At 33.9% G+C, this 19,455-nt stretch overlaps 1 protein-coding gene across 3 annotated transcripts in view; it reads right to left on the bottom strand.

Annotated features, from left to right (window-relative positions):
* Mon2 (MON2 regulator of endosome-to-Golgi trafficking) overlaps positions 1–19,246 on the bottom strand; it is a 113,863-nt gene extending 94,617 nt beyond the window's left edge. For all 3 annotated transcript variants that reach the window (XR_013091226.1, XM_076854808.2, XM_076854809.1), the window contains exons 1-2: positions 18,767–19,246; positions 8,200–8,263 (exon numbers count right to left, since the gene is read on the bottom strand). Coding sequence is in view for 2 of the 3 variants with exons in the window: in XM_076854808.2 (XP_076710923.1) it covers positions 8,200–8,263; positions 18,767–18,877 (175 nt within the window). In the remaining variant the exon portion in view is untranslated. The remainder of the gene's footprint in view (positions 1–8,199; positions 8,264–18,766) is intronic.
* Between the last annotated feature and the right edge of the window lie 209 nt (positions 19,247–19,455).

Raw genomic sequence — 19,455 nt, 5'->3', positions numbered from 1 at the left:
CACACATAGGAAAAATTATTAAATCTAATTCATAATTAGGAATACATTTTTATATAATTACAACGAATGTCAATCTTTTAATAAGAACCATGTTGTATAATATAAACACCAAAATAAAAATCAAGTAATAAGAGTTAATATACTTCAGATGCATAGTACAGTATCACTACAGCTTTCCTATGCCTTTCTCCCAACACTCTGCCCGTTCATTCTTCTCTATCTTCTGCTATAAATTCTTTAAGGACATGGATTCTCAGAAGCTATTTCTTCTTATAGTGCAGAAGGGAAAATAAGTAAGAAGTTAGTATGCACACCATTCCCACCACACTCGTTAATGAATATTCAAAAACTCCTTAGAATTTCATTATATGCTTTAAATTCATAGAGCTCTAATCTCTTTTTCAAGAAATAAACATACATCATCAAAAACAATAGCATTTCTCCCTATATTATAGCATTTCTCCCTATATTACTGAAACAGTACTGTAAGTTAATTGGATATATATGCTATAACTTCAAATCTTAATTTATATCTAACAAAGCCAAGTCTTCTCAGAAATTTAAAGGGGTGACAAAAATGAAGGAGGTTAGGAAATGCACAAACTGATTTACACATTTAAATTTATAAAATGGAATTAAGTCAATAACTATTTACTGATAGGCTACAAAAAGATGAACAAGACAGGTTTGTCACTTTCAAGGTATTTGAATAAATAACATGTGAAGATAACATTAAACTTATGAGTTTGATACTTGTTTTCAAGGGTCCTAATTCCATCAATTATTTTTGGAGGAAAGACATGTCGTAAACACAATTAAATCTGAGTTTTAGAATGTTTTTCAAAAGAAATTGAGAGTCATCCAGATCATTATTAAAGTACAAAACCAATATTAACATTAATTTTACTCTTTAAGTCCTACTTTACTTCTCCCAAAGCTCTCTTTATGGGGGGTTTGGGTTGTGGCTCAAGTGGTAGAGCGCTCGCCTAGCACACATGAGGCACTGAGTTCGATCCTCAGCACCACATAAAAATAAAGATATTGTGTCCACCTAAAATTTAAAAAAATCTTTTTTAAAAAAGCTCTCTTTATAAGAAATTAAGACAACGATTTCCTAGAGCATGCTCTACAAAGGTCCCTCAGTATATCAGTATAAATCACCAATTTAACACAGCTAAAAAAAAACAGCAAATAAGACTGGCAAAAGGGCTCCTCTCCTTTTTTCCTTGCTTCCTTATGCACAAAGGTTTTCATTCAAACCTAAAGACAAAAATTTTCCATAGTGAAGTTTCAAAACATGAATGATTAAAATATGACCTTAAAGCTAATCATAAAGCTTTAATGAAGTGATTAAATCATCCTTCCAAATTCAATCCTTGCCAGAATACTGAAGTCTGAAGCTACCCCATTTATGTTAAACTTTATCATTAAATGTTTATTTTATTATTAAATGTTGTTCAGGAAAATTAAAAGTTTTCAGTAAAAACAAGTTGCATTCATAATTTTTTTGACATTAGCCCGTGTTTTTCATTGGAATATTACAATAACCTTATAGTTTATAGGGCACAATTAGGTCTAAGTGACAAGTAAGTAGATGGTACAAGAAGAATTTGAAATAGGTCTTTTAATTCCTGGTTCACTATTCTTCCCAGCAAGTTATCATCCTGATGATAAATGAGGTTAAAAGAGGACTTAATCATTTGTATGTTAAAATTGTCTTCCTAAGGGCTGATGGTGTAGATCAGTGGTGGAGTATTTGTCTAGCATGCAGGAGGCACTGGATTGGATCACCCAGTATCACAAACAAATAACTAAAACTGTCTACCTAAAGTCTTCAGATAAATAAAGGAAGGGTCATAAAAGAAAAAAACAATGCATTTTCTTAAGAGTCTAAGATGCCAATGATTCAAGACATACCCATAACATCACAAAGAAAATCAAAGCCAATTAAATAATGGAAATGCTTTCTAATCACTTAAAAGTTTTCTGCACAACTTCATCCTATGGAATACGGAGAATATTGGGAATACTTCATTTCTTCAAAGAGGACCTCACTATTGTTTCTGTAATTTTCTTCATGACACTATTCTGCAATATTTAGATGCTGATCTTTTTTTATCTTACCATAAAATGTTAAAAAGTTTTTGACAACAATTAGGGGAACATTTCAAATAGCAATTAACACCTCAACATATATGATATCAACAACGCATACAACTCAATTGATGTGATAATAATATGAACAAATTAACACACACACCTACAAAGGAAACTATACCACACCTGACCCACAGTGATTCTAAAAGATACTATCATTTGTAAGACGAATACCAATTTAAGTGATGTTAAAAAGTGAAAAAACTATGTACCCTAGAATCAATAAAATAAGATGAATCATAGTGAAGTGTGTATACATATCCATTACACTCAGGTCTACCAAGGTGAAATAAACTTAAGGTAGTAATAAAAATAAATTTTTTAAACTTTATTTTAATGTTATTCAAAGTAATTAAATACCTATCTCTCATCTTTTCCTACTTTTCCGCTCCCAATTTATATAAAAATGGCAGTTTCTAAGTTATCCAGAATAGATAATCAACTAAATAATAAAATTGATTTATCTATTTAACCAAAACACATCTACCATATCTAGATCACAATTCAGTAACAGAAAAATCTTTTTTTTTTTTTTTAAGTTACTGGTTTATTTTTCTTCCTTCAAATGTGACAGTAGTGCAGAAGTTGAAATTAACCTGGCTCTTTTAACTGAGAGAATGCCCCTCTTTACGTACAATGGTTATGATGATATACTATTTAAGGATAGCTTTATAGGAGTAGAGATTTTAGAAATCACAATGAAGAAAAAAATTGTAGAACAATATAAAAACATCTTGTTCTAACTATTTTATATATCATTCAAAAAGCAAAAAAGAAGGATCACTTGATCCTTTAAAACAATTTCAGCTTCCATTAAGATATAAAAAGAGGTTTTGTGGGAAGAAGAGAAAAAGTTTATTTTCCACCTAAGTCCTTTAATAAGCAACTTTAACAGAGCAACTGTGTGTTTGATAGATGCTGTTATTTCCAAATTATATAACTGTGAGATCAAATGATGCACTTTCACACACCTGAAAGAGGTCCAGCAGGTCCCCATATCCTAGGGGTTTCCTTGCTCTGAGCAGTTTCACTGCATAATTGCAGTTTTTATCCTGGAAAAAAAGAATTAAACTAGGATACCCCACTATAAATCACATAAACAGGGGTTAATAAAAGTTTTATTGTGATAAATTTTAACAGCCTTTAAATAACAAATTGTAATGCTTATGAAAGAAATAAAATGTGACTTAGACATTATTTCTATTTTCAAAAAGCTTAAAATCTGGTTCTGGGGAAGACTTGATGTTTCTAACACCACTAAACATTTTTTTAGTGGATTCAAAGGTCTGAAAATATATTTAAATGATTCAAGAATAAAAGGACAAATAAAGTATAGTAGTTTCATTTTAGAAGCACATTACAAGCTAAAGGGAAAATTATTCAACAAACAGTGTTAGAATAATTAGCAATTTTGCAAAAGAAAAAAATCTAAATCTTTATGTCATTCCATATATTAAAAAATAAGGAAAAAAATCAAGACCACAGAAAAACTAGAAGAAAATGAAAATGACTATAAACTATGTTGAAGGAGAAGGGCATCATAAATGTAAAGCAACAAAAGAATTCAGAAAAATTATTTAAGGTAAAAATAAAAAGCATCTAGAGTTTAAAAATATTAAAAGGTCCATGATTGGCAAAAATATGATTAAAACACAATCGACAGTTAATATTTTGCTATACAAGTAGCTCAAATAACTTGATAAAGCAAACACAAAATCTCAGAAGAAGTGAATGTAAAATGAAAAAGAAAATAATTTAATGCATACAGAGAAATATGTTCAATGTCAAAAATAAATGTCAGGAGCTGGGTTGTAACTCAGCAACACAGCACTTGCCTAGCATGTGTGAGGCACTGGGTTTGATACTCAGCACCATATAAAAAAATAAAATAAACAAAATAAAGGAATTGTGTCCATCTGCAACTAAAAAATAAAATTTAAAAATGTCAGGTAAAATGAACAGTCATTTCTTTGTTGTAGTACCACTTTTTTTTTCTAAAAAACAATAATCCTGACAAGGATGTTATAAGAATACACTTTCATATTGTTGGTAAAGGCATAAATGTTTACCTTCCAGAAAAGAAAAAAAAAGTGTGGTGATACATTCCAAGCACTTCAAACATATTCATACCCTTTAACATTACAACTTTATAAATTTCTAGAAATTTATCATAAAGTAATTCTAAACATTGAATACACCTAACATAAAGGAAGTACAATCCACTTGATGAAACACTGTATGGCAATTAAAAACATTTAAAAAGATGAAATCAAATACTTGTGATAGGGCTGGGGGTATGACTCAGTGGTACAGCATGTGTGAGGTCCTAGGTTTGATCCCCAGACACAACCCCCACCCCTACCACCCAAAAAACTTATGATATAAGAAAATATGGGATAAAATTATTATTTTTTAAATCCAAGAAAAAATAAATAAAAGCACATTATGTTGTAGACACACTATGTAATCTCTGGCCCAACAGGTGAACATGTGAACATGATACAGGCCCTGTATTTTCTAGCTTAAATTACCTAACAGTTACCTCTGCCTCAGTGATGGTATACTCAACCATATCTTCCACACTTCACTTTTAGTGGATCCATATAACATCAAGCTGCTATATATCTCATATGTTTATTAAAGCAGTCCACTTCTACACTTTATTTGCCTGGGTAACTCTCCTTTGAGCTTTTAGGCTCGCTCAGCTTCAGATTCCCAAGCTGGGTTAGGTGCATTTCCTATCAATCTTCCAATAACAATCCTATCTATACATTTCCATATTGGCCTTTACTACTCAGTATAAGAATTCTATAATTAGGGTCTGTCTTCTTCAGAGTGCTGTTATCTAGTTGTCATAAACTAAGGATGACAATACATGTATTCAAATAATTACAACATGTAAAAATTAAAGAGAGGTAGAAAAAAATAGTAAAGACAATATTAAGAGACCTATTTCTATACAATGTCATTCATTTATTAACCTACATTTAATAAGAGATTTATTATTTCCCTTGTAATATGATAAATAACAGCAACATAAGAAAGAATAAGATGTTGATACTAATTTCAGGAAGAAAGTCATCTGGAAAGTTAAGTTTCTGGCAAAGTATTCCAAATGAAGGAGCAGGTAAGCCAAACAGAATAAATGGCACAAACACACTTTTCAAATATATTTCTTGTATTTCCATATAGATTATATGTGAATTTCATCATCCAACTTTCTATCTCCCCTACTAATTTTTACATAAGTACTTATTAAAAATATATTACACAATATATTCCATATTTGTTTGTAAAGTATCACAAGCAATGTATTGAAAAGACAGAACATATTAAAATAAGCAGGTAAATTACCTTTTATGTCAGAAAAAATATCTGAAGTATATTTACTCATTGCTACTTAAAAGGCCTCGTAGTTATAAGACTAAGGAGACATGGAAAAGATGATGCAAAACCATGTGAGAAAAGAACACAAATCATACGTAATGATTATTCATGTAAAAATTACGTATGTGTACTGACAATAGCTAAAAGCAGCCATGGGTAGACTTAACTATTACGTTTTAGGGTAGGGTTTAAATATACAATTTTAATAGACATCACACTTCATTGATTTCCTTTTTCAAACATACATTTAAAAAGCAGAATTATGTGATTTCTGTTTAACACATGCCTTTTCAATTTCTAGTACAGTGTCAGCTAGAATAATAATTTGTAATATATAGCAAAGGTGGAATTAAGGCATTTGGCCTTATAAATGAAAAACTTTGTTATTTCTCATTTTCAGAGTTTCATTTTTAAAGAAAAAAAAATTCTGAGATAATCTGTACATCTGAATCGATGCTGACATTACCTGGCATAGCATTTCCACTTATGTCAGCATTCATGACAGCAGTGAAAACAAAGAAAAATAAACATTAAAGGAGGATGCTTAAAAGGGGAGATGTAAAGCAAAGATTTATGTTGCAATATAAATGATGTTCCCTTGGAAAATAAACCTAAGAAACTAAAGCTGAGTAGAAATCTATGCTGAATATCATTAATTAGATTAGTTAAGCCTAATTAAGGGCTCTGATTTTTACAGCAACTTTATATATTCTGAATATACAGAGACATATGAGAATTCAATATTCTGTCTCATCTGAGACTCTTCAATTATGTGGGATCTTTACAACCATTACAACACAAAAGCAGTATCCTTTGGTTTCAAGTATTAAAAAAATATATACTTCTCAGGAAATTTTTTAAATTAATAAAAAATTTTTCAGTATTAACTGTTCTCTGAATTTAGGAACTTTATATTGACCAATACAAAATCTTTGTTTTTGAGAGTCTTTGATTTTCAAGATGACAGTGATCTATGAATCTATATTCTTTAGGCATCAATTATTATCAATACTTCATAAAAAAAAAATAACAGGATCAAGTTAAATGCTAATGTACCTTGAGTAAATGGCTCTGGAAAACTATGAAGATTAAAGCACACTGTATGTGCATAAAGATCTGTCCTAACATGATTTGAATAAAGCTAATACAATTAAAATGAAATTAACAGTCTACCTGTATATTAAATTCATGTGCACTAACAATTTCTTATTCTTTCTTATAATTGGACATTTTACTTAGCATAAAACACTGAAACAGTGGTTCTCTGAAGAAATCAGGCTTTTATCTTCCATCAACTACAAACTAACGAAAAATTCTATTATTGGAGAATAATTAAGGACTTACTATGGTATCAACAATAATAATACCAAAGATAAATATTCACAATGATATTGTAATATGGTTGGTCTATCTTAAAAATATTGTAGGTCATAATTTATCTTTAAACACTATTTCCCCTACAGTAGCTAATCTAACCAACATGCATCTCCCAAAATCTACTTGCTGTCCCTCCCAACCAACCATAAACACCTTTGCCTTTTCCTACTGAATTCACCACACTCCTCAATATGCACACAGAATACTATTCACTGTTGTGAATATGTTATAAAAATATATGATATTTCCAATAGACTAATGAAAATCAGGGAAGAATCTAAAAGAAACAGATGCAACTCAAGAAAACTAACACTAAGGACCAATTTCCAGCAAAGCTGAGCAACCTAAGTAAAATCCATGCTTGCCCCCCAACTCTTAAACCACCCCCTAAAATCTTTATCTCATTTTGTAATACTCTGAAATCTCACAAATTAGAGATTTATTGATATCCTTTGTTTTAAATGTAAAGTTTATGAAAATTCAAGAGATTCTTTATAGTCTTTGTGTTAACTAACTTAATAAGACTATTTTTCTCTTAAATTGGATGAGAGGAAAGGCACTGTTGGAACAGGAAATACAGGCTGAAGGATCAATGGAGCAAGCAATGATTAAATATGAAGCACTTGGGAGAAAGTAGCTGGGGTGAAAAGCTTGAGATACAATGGCATCTGAAAGAAGAAGCTGGGCTCTGAACACTTCTGAATTTGAATCTGGTTCCATTACTTATCATGTCACCTTAAGCAAGCAAGAAATTTATTTGCATGTGAAGTTGCTCTACTATAAAATAAGATAATATCTCCCCACAAGACAGTCTTATGTAAGATAGAGTGGCACAAGTACTTACATATATTAGATTCTTAAAAAAAAAAAAAAAAGCCAGTCCATGTTCCTTACTGAGGTAAGAACAGAAAGCACAAAAAACCAAAAAGGAGTAGACTGAGTAGAAAAAGCATACCAAATAGAAACTCTTAAAAATTCCTCTTTGAAAACCAAGTTTAATCAAGAAAAGACATAAAAAGAAACTCTCATTCTTTTCTTCATCACCATACTTAATTCCAAGGAATTAGAACTTTTAATCTTTCTGATATCAGAGAATTTTATAGTATTAACTTCTGGGAAATATAATCAGTTTGGGACATTCCTGTAGTCTGTATCATAAATAACAGGTTAGGGCATGAGAAAGGCATTCTATAGAAAACTTATGGCTTTCTTTCAAGATTCTACTTTTAGTATTAGTCAATTTTTCATAATTGTTGAATTTTTAATGGAAAAAATTACCTGTCAAAATTTCCGTGTTTCTTGCAGCTATTGTTTTAACTTTTATTATTCCTGATTCAGCAGCCTACAAAAATAAAAACAATTAGAAAATAAAACTTATTATCAACATTAATTATCTAGGCATTAAATAAGTCATATACAATAGTTAAAATTACAAGTATAGTCAGTTGCTATCATCTTATTTTTTCAAAGCATCAGATACCAACCCTAGTAGTGACATACACATAGATATAATAAAATATGATTAATTTGATTATTCATATACAAACTGTATGTTGCTTTCCTCTGCCTTAAGGAATATCTGAAATATCTCAACACTTCACAAGCTTAAATGTTTGGAAAATAAAAATAATTTAAAAACCTAATGAAAAAAATTTGAATTTCTCCTCCCCATCTCATAATCCCCTTTCTCTACCACAAATAAATTATAAAATGCTGCACGTGAAATTACTGTTTTGTATTTGAGGACACAGTTTTCTTTTTTGAGTCTGAACAACCAAGCACTTATTACTCTTTGGTTATAGTTTTTAAATATTCATTCCTGTTTTCATAATGTGTATAAAATATTTCATCCCAACATGCTTAGCTGGCAGTAACTGCAATTCATATAGCATTTTATAGAACATCACAAGAACTGCACTAATATGTGAGCCACTGACTACATGTCACACTTGATATGTGGCCAGTTTAAATTGAGTTGTGTTCTATATGTAAAATACACACTAGATTCTGAAGGTTTAGTATCCAAAAATGTATTCTCTAAGTAAATTGATTACATTAGAAATAATATTTTGTATACACTGGGTTGAAACAAATAAATTATTAAAATTAAATGTCTGAGGTTTTGATCTTTATTTCCTGTGTAGTAAACTCTCTTTTATCACTGAGCTACATCCTCAGCCCTTTTTATTTGGAGATCAGGTCTTGCTAATTTGCCAAGGCTGGCCTTGAACTTACAATCTTCTTGCTCCATTCTCCTGGGTTGCTGGAATTATAGGCCTACACCAATGTACAAATCTTTTTCAACTTTTTAAATGCAATTGAAAATTACACCTATGGATTGACTGCATTTGTGACCCACGTTATCTTTCTATTGAACAGCACTAACATAAAATATTGATATGTTATTTTCCATCATAGAAAGTCAGAATATTTTCAGTATCTAGAAACATGGCTATTTGTATTTTATACTGGTCTGTATACCTCAAAAAATAATACCTTAATAGTCAGCAGATTAATGCATAAAATAAAGAACACATAATAGGTAGGCTATATCATGTGTAATAGACCTTTTTCACTTTGTTGACTTCTAACAGGTGCAGTCCTTGCTTGTGTTTGAAGAATTCTCTATTTCAAGAATTTGGGAAGAATACAAAATCTTTGTTACACTACTAAAACTGAAAATTCCAGATACTTGATTTCCCACATGTCCTAGCAGACTATGCTTACCCAAATAGATGCATCTATCAGGGATTTTGAATATGGAGGATAGTGGCACAGAAAAGTTAGAGACAAAATAATTCTTTCCAATAACAGCAACAGTGAAAGCAACATCTAGTTTCAGAGGGCAGCAGAACCAGTGGTGGTCTAGAGTGACCAACACTATCAGTAGTGCAATCAATATCATCAAATCACTATTCATCAGACAGCAATAATGGTCTAACCGACATGAGTTTTGCTGTGGTTCCAGCTGTTTACCCTCCCCTTGTTAATTTACTTTTTATATAACTGGCTCCATCCATTCTTCTATCAATTCTGTGAACACTCATTGTCCTATCAGTAAATTTTATTTCAGCTTAAATCAGCCATCCTCAGCTTTCATGCTCAACTAAGAAACAAAATAGATACACTACAACTTCTAAAACTTTAAGAAATGGAAATGTCCCAAATTAACAAGGCTACTAGCAGAAAAACACAATCAAAATCAAATTCTTCAGGGAAAAATTGATTTTCTAATTATTTGAGGCAATACATGTTAGAGACAGGGAGCTTACAAAAAATTCTAATGCTCAGTCTGCAACTCATTCCAATTAAATCAGAATGACTGCTAACAGAAGTCATATATCACTACTTTTAAAAATCTTCAGTTGATTCTAATATACAGTAAAATTTAGGAATCCTCTGCAATATTGTAAGAAAGAGATAATGGTAATGATACAACTGAGGTGGTAAAAAGTGGCCAGATTCTGAATATGTTTGAAGATTTGCAAATCACAGCACATTAACTATTGTAAAAATAAAAGAATACTGAAATACAGACATTATTACGCATGCTAAGTAACAGTCACATATCTTATCTCAAACTCTCTGGGGTAAATGTCTTATTGGGCCAGGAAAAGTTAATCTGTGGCCACTGAGATTTCTCCCACCATCACTTTCAAAAGTTTAACTTCCTTCCCAGTATAGCACTATATACCTTGAATATGTCCAAATTCAGTATTTCAATTTGCTTCTGTGTCAACCAAGATTTGATCAACTAAGCCTTCAAGAATATCAATGCTATCTGTCCAGAGTCTGTCACACCTTTTCTTTTGCAACATTGGGTATTGAACCCAGGGATGCTTTACCACAGAAATAAACCCCTAATGCTTTTGCCCGTTTCCAAGACAGCTGGTTTCAAATTTGTGATCCTCCTGCCTCAACTTCCCAAACTGCTGGGATTACAAATGTGTGCCACATGCCTAGCCTGAAATCTTGTTTCCAAAATCTGTCCTGTGACATGCTAGATGTTAGATGTCAACAAAGATTTCAAATTTGACAAACCCTGTTTTGATTTCTTGAGAAGAATAAGTATTAACACATGACATTTTTAACAAATTTTTTTTTAAATCAAATAATAAGGAGAAGGAATAGTAGTATTTTTAAGTAGTCTGAAGTAGTGTTTTTTTGTTTGTTTGTTTGTTCGTTTGTTTGTTTTTGATTTGGGGGGTTTTGGTGGTGGTGTTGTTTTGTTTGCAATATTGGGGATTGAACCCAGGGGCACTTTACAACTGAGCCACATCCCCAGCCCTTTTTATTTTGAGACAAGGTCTCACAGGTTTCACTACATTGCCCAGGCTGACAAGTAATATTTTAAAAAAAACATAACTAGAGCTGGGCAAGGTAACACATGCCTGTAACTTGGGAAGTTCCCAGCAACTTAGGAAGCTGAGGCAGGAAGAGAGCAAGTTCAAAGCCAGACCTAGCACTTGGAGCGGTCCTAAGCAACTCAGTGAGATCCTATCTCTAAATAAAATATAAAAAGGCTGGGGATATGGCTCAGTGGTTAAGCACCCTGAGTTCAATCCCTGCTACCCAAATAAATAAATAAATAAAAATAAAAGATATAATGAGAATTTTCATTCCTAAATTCAAGGAATTGACAAAAGATTATTTGTTAGCTATAATTAGACCTACATCATAGCTCCTCATTTTGTAAATGCAAGTCTCTAATGTCAGAAGTGAAACTGTAATATCTTATTCTCACTAGCATCAACTGTTTCTGGAAAGTTCCACTAGCAATGTTTATTGACCACAGGTATATATATCAAGGTCCCCTAACTACTGTAGTATTATTTCATACCAAAGCCTAGCCTAGTCTACCATTTTTAGAGTATTCTGTATGACAGAGATCTTCAGAGTCAGATTTCCATCTATTTACCAAGGATTATAGGTGTAAAAACGAGTCTTTAATTCTTGCATTAAAGTATCTGCTATTTTGATCATATACAATGTAGAAAACTAACATAATTACATAATTATTTTTTCCTAAATTGAGGAGGAGGAAAAGAGAAAGAAAAGTGGCTAGTTCTAAAACTTAAATAGATTATAGAGGTTAAGATTTTAAAAAAAGATAAGCAGTCTAATATATTTCTGAGAACATTTATGAGTTGGGAAAAAGATGTTACTCCCACAATTAATATCAAGAAATATTTGCATCTTTTTTCTCAATATCCTTTGCTGACTCTTCCAAAAACACCTAGAATATCCCTGGCCTCATTTCTCATTCAATATATTCTTTCTGGGTAATTCCTAGTTGCATAGTTTCAATTGAAGACTCCTAAACCATATTCCTTTTTTTTTCAGGGGTGGGGGGTACTGGGGATTGAACCCAGTTTTACCATTGACCTACATCCCCAGCCATGATTATTACGCTTTTATGTTGAGAGAGGATCTGTCTCAGTTGCACACAGCCTCTTTAAGTTGCTGAGGTTGGTCTCGAACTTGTGATCCTCCTGCTTCAGCTTCCCAAATCATTAGGATTACAGATAAGCACCACCACACCCAGTTAATTATATTCCTTTCTTGAACTGTCTCCCAAACTACAGGACTTAACTAACCAAAATGCTTAAAAGGTACCTTAAATTTAAGATGTTAAAAAAGATGTCATCATCTTCCTTTAACCCCAAACTCCAACTTCTGCCAGAAAAAAGTGTTTCTTCCTATAATCTGTTTTCTGAACAGCTGCATTACCCATCCCATCACTGACATCTGGGCTTTCTTTTTCATCCTACGTACTAAACCAGCCACAAAGTCTATTTGGTTAACATATCTTGTAGTCTTTTTCTCTCAAATCCCACTTCCACAGTTCAGTTCAAACTCATTTTCAATCTAAAGGGATCTGTCTTGCCTACAATCTTGTCCTTCATATATTCAGTTTCTCAGCTTTTCAGTTGTTCCCCTGACCTAGTGTTTCTGAAAACCAAATAGTGTAAGGACATCTTTTAAAAGGGGTGGGGTGGATATCTTAGCCTTGCCCAGTCACTGAATAACTTTAATATATGTAAATACAACTAAGAAAAATTTTTTGGTCTGCAGGTATAGCTCCATGATAGAGAGTGCATGAGGCCCCGGGCTCAATCCCCAGCACAAAAAATAATCATAACAACAACAATAAAAACAGAAAAAAAAAGAAACCTTTTTGATTTTGGTACTAGAGATGGAAACCAGAGGTACTCTGCCACTGAGCCACATCCCCAGTCCTTATTTCTTTTTTTCTTTTATTTTATTTTGAGACAGGGTTAAATTGCTGAGGCTGGCCTTGAACTGGTGGTGATCCTCTTAGCCTCTCATTGCTGGGATTACAGGCATGCACCCCCACAGTCAGAAGGAAAAAAACAAAAACTTTTTATAGTTCTTAAATTACAAAGCCAACAAACTCACAAACTAAATCCAAACTGAAATTAGCACTAATGTAACAACACTATTCTGAAATTAAACCACTGCTAATGACATGAAGATAGATGTAACCTTATAGCAGCAGATTCTTCCAATTTGGTACCCTTCTAGTATCATAAGCAAAAATCATTTCTTCCAACACTGTTTTCTACAACAACTAAAAACAAAACAAAACAACAACAAAAAAACCTTTCCACTTTATGATTTATACCTGTGCTTTAGCCCTTTCATCTCATTATGAGTGTTTCTCTACTCTTAGCCTTTTTTTTTTTTTTTTTTTAATTTTGAGATAAGGTCTCACCTCACTAAATTATTGAGGCTGGTCTTGAATGTGTGATCCTCCTGCCTCAGCCCCCTGAGCTGCTGGGATTATAAGCATGTGCCACTGTGCCCAGCTGTTTCTCTATTTTGACTGTAAGCCATGAGGAAAAAAAAGCGCCTACTTCATTCATCTCTCTCTACATTATTAATGTCTACAACCATGCCTTTCAAACAATAGTTTCTACCTGAATAAAAAAAAGTTCTAAGTAGTGTCAAAATCCAAATTCATTTATAATCAGGGGAGGAGAAGTGATTTTACTGGCTCATTAACAGAAAACTCCAGAGGAAAACAACAGCCAGAGAATCACACCATCAGGGCTGCTGTTTCACTTCTCTCACCCTCTCGGTTCTTCTTTGCTTATGATACTAGAAGGGTAACAAATTGGAAGAATCTGTATGGATAGGTACATCCCCAGGCTGCTTCCAATCTTTACACAAAATGGCTACAGCTATTCTATACCTCAAATTTCATGACACTATCTAGAAGAGAGTCTCTTTCAGTAGATTGAAAAAGAAAGAAGAAGGTTTTCCTCCCTAGGAGCACTTACTGACATTATGTGACTTGGGCAGCAATAAAGGTGGGGTGGCAGAGATGGGAAGAATTTCAACTAGACTAAGCTACTAAAGGTACCATGGAAATAGGAATGAGATTAATTCATCCAAGTTCAAAGGGCTAAAAATGACGGGAGAGTGCAGAATACCATCAAAGGTAGCAAAAAGGAATAAATGCTATGGAAGGAACTAACAAATGCCCACTATTAGAACTATATGCAGATTTACTTTAAAAAAAAAATTTTTTTTTTAAATATTACTTCCCTTCACAAAAGCTCCTATTCTGGGTTTGTTTGTTTGTTTGTGGTGGGGGGATACCGGGGATCAAACTCAGGGGTGCTCTACCAATGAGCCACATCCCCAGCCCTATTTTGTATTTTAGACAATACTGAGTTACTTAGCACCTCACTTTTGCTGAGGCTGGCTCTGAAGTCAAGATTCTCCTATCTCAGCCTCCCAAGTCACTCAGGCTTATGCCATCATACCTAGCTCCTATTCCATTTTCAACACACATTTTTCACAACTTCTATGAGAGTAAATGTTCATATTAAAACAAATTTACCAAGGGTCCAAATTAATTATCCATATGACACAGCATGAAGGAAGAGCAAAAGGAGAAATGTGAAATTCAAGTTAATGGCAATTTGGTTAACATAATATACTTATTAGACATAGGGAGTTACGTGTAGTGCTGCCTGAAGACTTAGATGGCAGGTAAATAAAAAGACCATAAATCAGGACTGTGGTTGTGGCTCAGTGGTAGAGCACTTGCCTAACATGTGTGAGGCACTCAGTTCAACCCTCAGCACCACATAAAAATAAATAAGTAAAATAAAGGTATTGTGTCCACTACAACTAAAAAATTTTAAAACAAAAGACCTTAATTCTTTTCCTAGAAAACAATATGCTCATAAAGCAACTACTACATTGAAACCAATGACTGTCTTCGGGTAATTGATTACATACCTAAAGTTTTGAAAAAACTTTTTAATCTATACTCTCCCTTCCACTCCTCTCAACACAAGCAACCTCCTGTCTTTCACTACAACTACTTCAATACAGGCAATCACCACTTTTGAAAATCTGCCATCTTTGCATCAATCTTGCAATACCTTCTAATTCTTCCCAACAATACTGCCAAGATAATGTTACTAAATATGAATCTGATGACATTACTCTTTTTTTTAAAGAGCTTTAATGGTTCCCAGTCATCTTCGGTATGAAATGTATTTTACATGGAATATAAATATTATGGGCTAATTCCTCTGCCAAGAATGACCAACCCCAACATTTTCTAATCATACTACTACTAAACTTAGCTCAAGAATTACAAACTTTCAGTGGGCATGATGATGCACACCTGGAATCTGAGCAACCTGGGAGGCTGAGGCAGGAAGACTACAAGTTGGAGGCCAGCCTCAACTTAGTGAGACCCTGTCTCAAAATAAAAAATAAAAATGACTGTGGATGTAACAGCTCATGGTAAAGCACCCCTGTGTTTGATCCCAGTACCACACACAAAAAAAATTTTTTTTTTTAATTTACAAACTCTCAGATTACACTTCCAGGCTCAGTTGGCTCCCCCTTACCTGTTACTACTGCATAGTGCCCACAAATAGGAAATGAACAAAAGTTCTCATTCAAGAAATACAAAAATATAAAGCTTTAGAGGTCACTATCTCTTAAGGCCACTGAATATTAATTATGTAAAAGTGTCTTTCTGAAAGGTTTTAATGCAAAGAAAAAATATTATACAAATGTTTCCAAAGTGGCTGCTTCAGTTGTTCTGCCCTAAAAATGGGAGGGGGGACTTGAAGGAAAATAAGCAGAAAAATAGGAGAAATAATAACTGCTACTAATATTATTTAATAACTATCTTTATTATAAAGTAGCAGGCTGAAATTATAGCCACTACAAAATAACTTAATATTCAAAGGATAGATACATAAATGAACATAATAAGGTAAGGGTAGAAAAACTCCAAAGGTAAAAATAAGACACTATCCTTTATCAATATCTTTTTTCTATAAATCTTTGTTTTTGTAACAAATTTGAAATATTAAACCTCAGCTTATTAATTAAAAATAAAGATTTATAGTCAAGTACCATGGCCAAAAAAAAGTAGAAATTATTTAAAACTTGCAATAAAGACTAAATATAAAATGTCTCACTTCATTTTAACTTATTTAAAAAGTATCCCTTCCAAGTACAATGCAATTAGATTTGTTATAAGTTCTTGAGTAGTTCAGAATGAGCATTTTTCAGGTAACACCTGTAAGCATACTAGGAGAATGGTAACTAGCAAAGAAAAAAAGGAAAAGCTTCTCACATTTAGAAAGATTTTGCCTTAAGGTCTACCTAGCACCCAAAGGGAAAAATAAAGCTCCAAACTTACCAGTTCCTTAAAAAACAAAAGCCAAATTTTGGCATTACCACTAATTTACCAAGAAGTTTAAATTAGATCAAAATATTCATGAAAGTGAAGTATTCCTCCTTTTAAAAAAATCATCACTATTTAGCTAATTACTTCATCCTTGTTTTAAGGCTATGACAGTCACTTTTCAGTTCCTAAAGCAGGAACGTAAGCATATGTCACTGGTAAAGGAGTCAAGATTTTTTCAGTCAACAAATCCTAACAGAGTATGTATACTACATACAAAATTATGGTAAGAATTACTTTTATCATTATCACAAAGACTGGGTGTAATTACTAAATATGTCTTTAACTAGCATTGAAGCAAAAGCTAATTAGCTTTAATGAAAAGTCCTAGGATTAGGAATGGGTTGAGTTCTAGAACTTTACTAATGACCTGTTTGGAACTCTGAATGCATTTTCCAATAGAAATAATTTAACAAATAGTTAATTAAATTCCCAAATTAGCCTACAAAGACCTATAATATAAAGGGACCAGAGTTTTTATATGAATTCTTAGAACTAGAAACAATAAGTTTTATAACTTATTGTTCAAATTACAAAACAAGATTTGAAATTTTCTAAATGAAAGCATATTTCTCACAATTAAAAATAATAATTCTTGAGGCTGGGGTTGTGGCTCAGTGATAGAGTGCTTGCCTAACACATGTGAGGCCCTGGGCTCAATCCTCAGCACTACATAAAAAATAAAAATAAACAAATAAAAGTATTATGTCCATTTATAGCTAAAAATATTAAATAATAATAATAATTCTTTAAAATTCTTTAAAACAGCCTAATTCCTCAAAATTACGTTATAACTTTCAACAAATCATACAGTGAAAATAACGAAAATCAATACCAAGGCAAACTATATGAAGTAAAATATATGTAATAGCTATCATGCCAAAAGTGGTACAAAAGTGATTAGGTAGTATTAGATAGTGTTTTCTTACTTTATTTACTTATTTATTGTGTGTGTGTGTGTGTGTGTGTGTTTTCTTACTTTATTAAATACAAGAAGGAGTCTGTTAAAGAATGATGGAGCTAGAGCACTTATAGTAAAATTAAGATTCCTTAGAAGCCTAAAATCCAAGCTTTATTAATCAAGTTCTAATTACAGAATATTTATAAGGATAAAACAAATAAATATAAAAACCCCTTGGTGAACTCTTAGGACAAACAATAAGTGAAACTGCAGGTATTCAAAACTATATTTAATAGAAATAAAAATTAAATAATTACCTTTACAACATCACTGAAATGTCTTATTCAAAAGAAAGGAAATTTTAGATCTTTTTAAAATAATTAAGTGGCATCTTAATTTTTTTTAAAAAAAAAGCCAATAGTGATTAAATTTTAAATTCAATTCAGGAACTATTTGGCTTTTATTTGTGTAAATTTTTAACGAGCTACCTAATAACACCCTTTTAATCTGACCATTTGCCACATATGATCTTATATAACCACATATTACCCGTTTTACAGCTGAAAAAAAAAATTTTTTTTTTTGAAGCTCCAAGAGGTTAAGTAAGATGTAAGGCTAGAACTTAAATTCAGATCCATTTGCTTTGACTCCAAACCCAACTGCCCGCCACGGTACTGCTCATAACAAGAAGGTTTAATTAACATGGTTCCTGTAGGTATCAACACTGTCTATAAATTAGGTGGGTCTGGATAATTCGTTAATAGTTCATGGGATTGATAAGAGATAAGCTGAATAACACATACCAACAAGGAAAGCAGTTTCCAATCGAGTGTTATACTATACAAGTGAGAAGCACAGATTTGACAACAGTGATATTCATTCTTAGGAACGAGAAACAGACATGTAAGTTTTTCAATTCTGGCTTGGCCTGTCCCGAGTTTGAAAAAGACCCGAAAAACTGAATTACTGAATTGGCTCACTCCATCAACTTCATTCCTAAATCAGGAGGACAAGAGTGGAAAAAAAATCAAATCGCCCCAGAGCTCTCGGACACTATAAAAAGTCGGTACAAATCACCTGCAAAGGTGAGCGACAAATGAAAATCAAGACCCGACTGGAGGCTGAGGGAGAAGGACTGGGTCTAAGAGGACCAAGCAAGCTCGCGGCGCCTTCTCCCGGCGTCGCCCGAAGCTTACCTCCTTGACAGGTGGGAATTTCTTCTTGCACTCCAGTGACAAGGCCCGCAAGTCGCTCTGCATATTCTCCAGCAGCTTCTTCACCGCCTCGGGGCTGTTGGTGCCAGACATGATCACTCAAGGTCCGAGCTAATTTCAGAGCCGCACAAATAAGCTGTGGCACTGTCAACTCCTTGGGTCGCCTCCAGCCCTTCCACAGCCCGCCTCTTGGGCTCCGCAGGGGCTCTGCCGGGCCTGGGCTGCGAACCCGGAGCGTGCCCGAGCGCCCCCCGCAGCCTCTTTCTAACACCCCCGGCTCCTCTCGGAGGCGCCCCCGCAGTCGCCCAGTTTCGCTAGGCTCCGCCAGCGCTGGCCCAGGAGCCCACAAGGTGGGCACGTCCGTCCCACGGCTGCGGGGCCCCGCCACACCGGGCGTCACCAGCCAACCTGGCAAGAAGCTTCAGCGCTGGCTCCCCAGACTCCCCAGACTCGCCGACGCCATTAGCCGAGGCGCCCACAATTCCGCGCGCGGCCGGGACACGTCAGCTGCACTTCCGGGTACCGCGGCCACCGCCCCCGCCGCGGCCAACCCGGGCGGTCAGCGGCTGGCGGGGCGGGGAGCGCGGCCGCACTCCGGCAGGTCCGGTTCCGGGTGGCAGCGCCCGCCCCAGCCGCACCCCCGGCGTCCTAGTAGTCTGAGGGCAGAGTCT

Source organism: Callospermophilus lateralis, chromosome 4, assembly GCF_048772815.1.
Source record: "Callospermophilus lateralis isolate mCalLat2 chromosome 4, mCalLat2.hap1, whole genome shotgun sequence".
Lineage (NCBI taxonomy): Eukaryota > Metazoa > Chordata > Mammalia > Rodentia > Sciuridae > Callospermophilus > Callospermophilus lateralis.
Note: the sequence above shows the minus strand (reverse complement) of the source record. Positions and strands in the feature narration are given on the sequence as shown.